The sequence below is a fragment of the Lepidochelys kempii genome, chromosome 6 (genome assembly GCF_965140265.1).
Source record: "Lepidochelys kempii isolate rLepKem1 chromosome 6, rLepKem1.hap2, whole genome shotgun sequence".
Taxonomy (NCBI): domain Eukaryota; kingdom Metazoa; phylum Chordata; order Testudines; family Cheloniidae; genus Lepidochelys; species Lepidochelys kempii.
In genome coordinates this window covers 2,186,981-2,192,980 of record NC_133261.1, presented here as the reverse complement: position 1 = coordinate 2,192,980, position 6,000 = coordinate 2,186,981, and the positions used below count along the sequence as shown (strand labels likewise).

The following is a 6,000-nucleotide window of genomic DNA, read 5'->3' as shown; positions in this document are numbered from 1 at the left end:
ATTTTTTTTTTTTTAAACAATAAAAGTTTAATGACATTTATAAAAATGTGCTCTCGGGCACCAAGTATTGAATCCACAACTTATTAACATATGTACAGTAGGGAACCGAGGAGAGCAAATTAAAGAGAGAGCGCACGGAGTGAAATCGCTCACATTGTGGTGAAGAAGGGGCAGGGGAACGTGTCTGTTTTCTTCACTCTCTGAGCTGAACACAGTCGTTCAGCTCCCCCCGCTGGAGAGATCTTTGACAACACACACAGAGAAGGGGGGGGGGACTTTTGGGGGGGTGTTTTTTGACCTACCCTAGAGCTCTGGGAGTCGGTTCTGAGTGGGTTTTGTCTAATACAGATGTATGGGGTGATCTTTTCTCCCATCTGAGTTTCTGATCTCGGCTCAGAAGCTAATGCTGGACAGAGATCACTGGAAACTGCTTTGCATCCATGTCTAGTTCTTGATATTCTCTATGTCCCGACCTGGAGGAAGATTCCTTCTTTGGGGGTTATTTCCAAGAAAGCGACAATTCAGCTGGGATGGGAGAAGAGAGATCCCAAAGCACCCCATACCCAAAAGATCCAAACCCTCAAAGGCAGAAGGGAGGAAATCTCAAGACGACAGATGCCTGTTTCAGAGACCTACTTAATGTGATTGCTGAACGCAAGGTTGGCTGAGTTCCAGTAGAAACGGACGAGGACTTTGACAGGTTGGGATGCAGACAAGACACAGGTCTGGTTGACTCTTAAATCGAAGTCCGTCAGATGGTCTGGCATCGCTTTCCATTCATGGGGAATGTCTGGGGAGTTAAGAGGGGAAGAGTTCGTGGCTTTGGAGTTAAATCAAGAGGAGGTGTTGACAAAAAAAGAAAAAAGAAAAATGAAATACATCAGCTGCTGGGGTCAGAGGGCAGGGCGATTCATGCCGGTTTGGGGCAGCTATCAGGACAGATATTCCCCACAGTAGATGGGGTTTGAAATTGATTTTCTCCCTCCAGAATGAGCAAAAGGTGAAGCTGTGATTTTTCAAAAGCCTATCCTCGTCGGCGGGTCTGCGCCTTTCCAACCAGGGCGATTTAGAAACCCGACTCCCATTTATCATTGAAGCTCAATCTCGTCTTTGGAAAGACGCAGGGCTCGCTGAGATCCAACGAGACACAGGAGCTGTGGCCCATACACACTGAAGGCAACAGAGTTAGACGTCTATATACCGTCGAGAATCTGGACCTGTCTCTAAATCCTGTGGGTCTCTAAGTGACCAAGGTAGCTTTGAAAAGTTTCAGAGACTAGCCTAAAAGCCTTGACGAATATACATATTCCAGAGCAAGGGCCTGAAATCTTGCTTTCTGAGCTGACAGGAGGTCCCCATTTTCCCCACACACGTGTGGAGCCAGATTGGCAAAAACATTTACTCGGACACCAAAAGCTAGAAGTGAGCCCAGAGATTAAAATCAGTATTGAGAAAATGAGGCAAGTTACAAACCATTGCAGACAGAAACGGTTAAAAAAAATCAAACAAGGAGCTGGTGGGTTTAAATATTGGTAAACCAGCTTCAAATTGGGGGAGTTCTGAGTTGTTAGGCACATGTTAAATGCCGCGTATCACAGCCCTACAGAGATTGCTTTCTGGCTTAGAGCCCGCTCGGAAGAGGGGACACATGAGTGTAAGGTTTTAAAAACAGGCCTTTTCTTCTCTTCTCCTCCGCGCCCAAGAGGGAAAATTGATGTCCAAGATGATCTCATTGGGAGGAAAAGTTAGGCACTGTATTAAAGTTGAATTAAAAAATACACAGAGGAAACTGCCAGTTTCAGTGGGTTTAGAGGTTCGAGTCTATAGCCCATGGCTGATGTATTTCTACCTAGCGAGTTGCAGGGGGAACGGCAGGTTTAGACGTTGTCTTCATTGTGCACAGGGTGGAGTTTGGACAAGACACACGCTCAGTTATGATTCAGCGAGAAATAAATTTGTCACAAATGTCACTCTACAGGAAGGGGCAGATTCTGCTCCAGGAGTAAATCCAGAGTGAATCTGCTGATGCCAAGTGTGAATCTGCAATCAATTCCACTGATTCCAACAAAAGTTTGTTACACCAGAGGAAATCTGGAGTAACTTTAATGGAGACTCTCCAGGTTCAGACTGGTGTGACTGGGATCAGAATTTGGCCATAGCCCTGCAGAACTCAGTGGAGTCACTCTGGATTTACCTCAAGATTCTCCCACTGCCCATCTCAGATGAACCATTACCCAGTTCAATTTCATTTGCTAAAAACTCTCCAAGGGACAGGGACAGCAGCTGCCAGAAAGACCAGTGTGTTTTCCCAGCATGGCGATGTGATGGTAGAAACAAAGCAGTTTCCAATCAAAGCCAGGAAGGTTTCCAACAGCCAAGGTTCAGCGGTTCGATCTCATGAGATGTTGAGGCCTTCGGACTGCCATCAGGAGAAAGATTTGCGCTCAAGACAAAAAGCTTTCGAAGCAGACTTGAGGAAAGAACAGCCTTGATTCTTCAGACACTGCCATTTCAGGGGTGCCCACACTGACACCTGAAAGAGGCCTGACTTTCAGGAAATGCTGACTATCTTCCCCCTGGAAGCCAGATATTTGTGTGGGATCTCGAGCTAGCCAACCCAAAAATCACTAGCCAGTTTGGAAAAGTGGACACTTGGCTGGCAAAGGAGAACAGTGCTAAGGGTTACAATTTGGCTGTCGATCTCAGCTCTGGCTTTACACCTTGGAGTCCCGTATAGGAAGGGCAAATGTATTGGCGTCTAGATCGGCCCTGTGGATGAGAGAAGAGAATTTGCGGATGGATACATGGATAATCTGAACCTTGGGAAGGTGAATGCAAAACTTAACGAGAAGAGAATCTGGGGAAGGAACTGTAGGTATGGATAATCCAAACCTCGAAAAGGCAGATGCAGCAACAAACAAGATTTGGTGATTTACGCTTTAGGACAGAACAGCCCAAAGCTCAGAAACAGGGACAGGAATTTAACTGCTTTCCCAAACCAAATCCCATCAAAACACAGAGTGGAAGGCAAATCAACATCTCATAGATTGGACCCTGGACAGTCCAGCCACCTTGACAAATCTACTGGGGGGAAGCATTCATCTTTTGAAAACAGAGCCATAATCCCAACCAGCGTCGGGTTGAGACGCGCGAACGACACCACAAAAGCTGGGGCAAGATTGGCTTGTGGATATGGAGCCCGATTTCCTGTTTTCCCGTCTTTCAGAACCGACTCCCATAAAAAAAGCAACTCAAACTATATTTTCTCCAGTGCCCATCCATAAAGGGCTTTCTGCTTTCACCCCAGAGATAATAAAGCAAACTTTCCCTCGAAGGAAATTAAATTGAGGCGAGGGGAAAAAAAGAGCTGTTATTTACAACCATTTTTTTTCTTTTTTAGTAGGAAGAGGGAAAAAAAATAATAAAAAGAATATTTACATACCAATAACTTTTGTGTGTTTCTACAAGAAACAGCCAGTCCATCTGGAATATATACACAACTTTCTTCTCCTAAAGAAAAATTAACAGGGGGTCTTGATTCTGGTCTCGGCTTACGCTGGAGATACGCTCTGCCCGAGCGACACTGGGGTGAGCGAGAGGAGAATCCAGCCCCTTTATTATTATCTATTTGTGTTTTTATTTTTTTTAATATGTCGGGGGGGAGGGGCACACACTGATTGGCAGCAGGATACGGAGATGAAGTGATTTGATTGATTCTGTTATATTTGAGAGGGGACTGGGTATTGTTTTGTTTTGTCCAGAGGGAAAGATTTCTCCCCCTTTAGAGGGGAAAGAAATATCAGGACTTTAATGCTAAAGGGGTGCGGGACTTTGCGAGGCACTGCAATCAAAGGGTGAAGGCTGTGATCATTGTGAAGTGAATCAGGAGTGGCACCTGTTATAAAATTGATGAGAGGGGGAACAGAACAGTAGAAACCCGACCATGCTAAACAGATCCTCCCCCTCTGTAGAGGGCGCTCGGGAGCTACCTGGTGCGGGTGGGGGACTGGGTGGGAAGAGCAGCAGGGACAAACAGATGGGGGGACAGGAAGAGTCTGCTTCAGGCTCTAATGCTTTGGACTCCGACCCCTTGGATGATTAGATACACAGCTGGCGCTTTCAGCTGCTTGCGTACTGACCATGGCAAGACCACGGCATTTCCCACCATGCTCGGCTCCCTTCCCCTGACAACTGGGTGGCGACAGGTGTCCATCAAGCAGGAGGACAGGGGAGAAGGAAGGGGTCCTGCAGGCAAGGACCCGAATTCCTCTTCAGAGGCAGGGAATATAAATGCAACGCAAAACTCCCAACTGCGTTGGAAAGAGGGCAGCTCCGCTCCCAGCACACACTCTGCTCTGCTGCCCCCAAAGCATCCTGGGGATTTGGGTCAAGCGCCCCTGGTCCTAAGCAGATCTGCATGCTGGGAGTCATGGGCGGGGAAGGAACGAGTCTTGCCTGGGAAAAGCTGCTTCCAACTCAGCTCCTGCCAAAATGCTGTCAACATTGGCTCTGGAGCCAATCTGCAGGGTGGTTGGGGATCACTAAAGGCAACCTGAATCCGGACCTGGCTTCCCCAGGGGGAGGGTGGATCCCGGCAGAGAACCGACTGGCCGCGGGCCCCATTACCAAGCCACGTGGAGCTCATAAGGCGCCGGAGGACGGGGCAGGGAACACAATAAATACGGCTCTCAGTTCAGGGTGCCGCGGCAGTTCTCGGTGCCGCACAGGCAGGGAATCTTGTTCTCCTCGATGGGGAACTTGTAGTCGTAGGTGATCTCCTCGTTGACGCTGATGGGCTGCTTGGAATAGATGACGATCTTCTTCTGAGCCTCTATGGTGATCACTTTGGCGTAGCAGTTGGGCTGAGGGATACAGGGAGTGGGGTTAGCTACAGCCACGTTATCCACACCCGCCCCAGCTGGGAGGGCCCTCCCGAGGGGACATGGAGAGCCCACCCCAGCGCCCCTGAGCCCTGCTCTCATCGGTACACAGGCTACGGAGGGCAGGGACCCAGGAGATTGGGGATCAATCCTGCTCTGCCACTGACTCCCTGTGTGAACGCAGAGTCGCTGCATCTCTCCGGGCCTTGGCTTCCCCAGCTGTAAAGCGGCACCATATAGGCAGGGTGGCCCAGACTGACAGACCAAGCTTGGAGACAAGCGAGGGGACGGAGGGGCGGACAGAGAACTGGGAGGGAGGGACGGGTGGAAGCAGACAGAGCCTGGATGGGTGGATGATCAAATCCAGGAACAGAGGGAGCCCGGCCCAGCGGCTCCGACCCCTACCCAGGGCTCTGTGTACAGACTCTCATGAAGCCACCAGATCCGGGCCTGGGTGGAGAGGGAGGGGATGAGGAACAACCTGGAGCACAGATGCCCCCACACCGACTCGACAGCCACTGAGGCCCCTCCCTGAGCCCACAGGCACCCCCACAGGATGAGAAGCCAGCAGCCTGGTCCCCCCTCCCTGAGTCCACGTGTGCCCCCACTCAGGGCAAGAAGCCCAGCAGCTCTGTCCCCCCTCTTGAACCCACAGGCGCCCGCCTCAGGGAATGAAGCCTGCAGCTCTGTCCCCTTTCCTTGAGCCCACAGATGCTCCCCCAGCATGAGAAGCCAGCAGCCCTGTCCCCACTCCCTGAGCCCACGGGTGCCCCCCCGGCCCGGGTGAGAAGCCAGCAGCCCCGTCCCCTCACCGTGCAGCAGTGGTTGATGAAGCGGGCCAGGTTGCCGCACTTGGTGGCATCGATGATGGTGTCGTGGTCGACGCGGAACAGGTAGCTGCTGCCGATGCCCTCCTGCACATAGCGCTTCTCCCGCATGTCGGCCACCACCTGCAGGCAGGGGGATAGCGGTGAAGACACCGAGAGCCTGGGCCATGCACTGCCCACAGCCTGCCACTGAGCCCTGCGGGAACAGCTGCACACCGACGGCTCGCCTGGCACCGCATTGCAGCCAGCTCTGGGGAGGGGCAGCTGGAGAAGAGCCGCACTGCACACGGATG

General features: G+C 51.1%; 1 protein-coding gene across 7 annotated transcripts in view; it reads right to left on the bottom strand.

Annotated features, from left to right (window-relative positions):
• Positions 1–6,000, bottom strand: part of SETD1A (SET domain containing 1A, histone lysine methyltransferase) — a 40,565-nt gene continuing 34,565 nt past the window's right edge. For 3 of the 7 annotated variants that reach the window (XM_073346539.1, XM_073346538.1, XM_073346537.1), the window contains 2 exons: positions 5,693–5,830; positions 1–4,862 (listed from right to left, as the gene is read on the bottom strand). In XM_073346539.1, coding sequence (XP_073202640.1) covers positions 4,689–4,862; positions 5,693–5,830 — 312 coding nt within the window. In that variant the 3' untranslated portion in view covers positions 1–4,688. The remainder of the gene's footprint in view (positions 4,863–5,692; positions 5,831–6,000) is intronic. The other 4 variants (XM_073346535.1, XM_073346536.1, XM_073346534.1 and 1 more) reach the window with 2 other exon arrangements.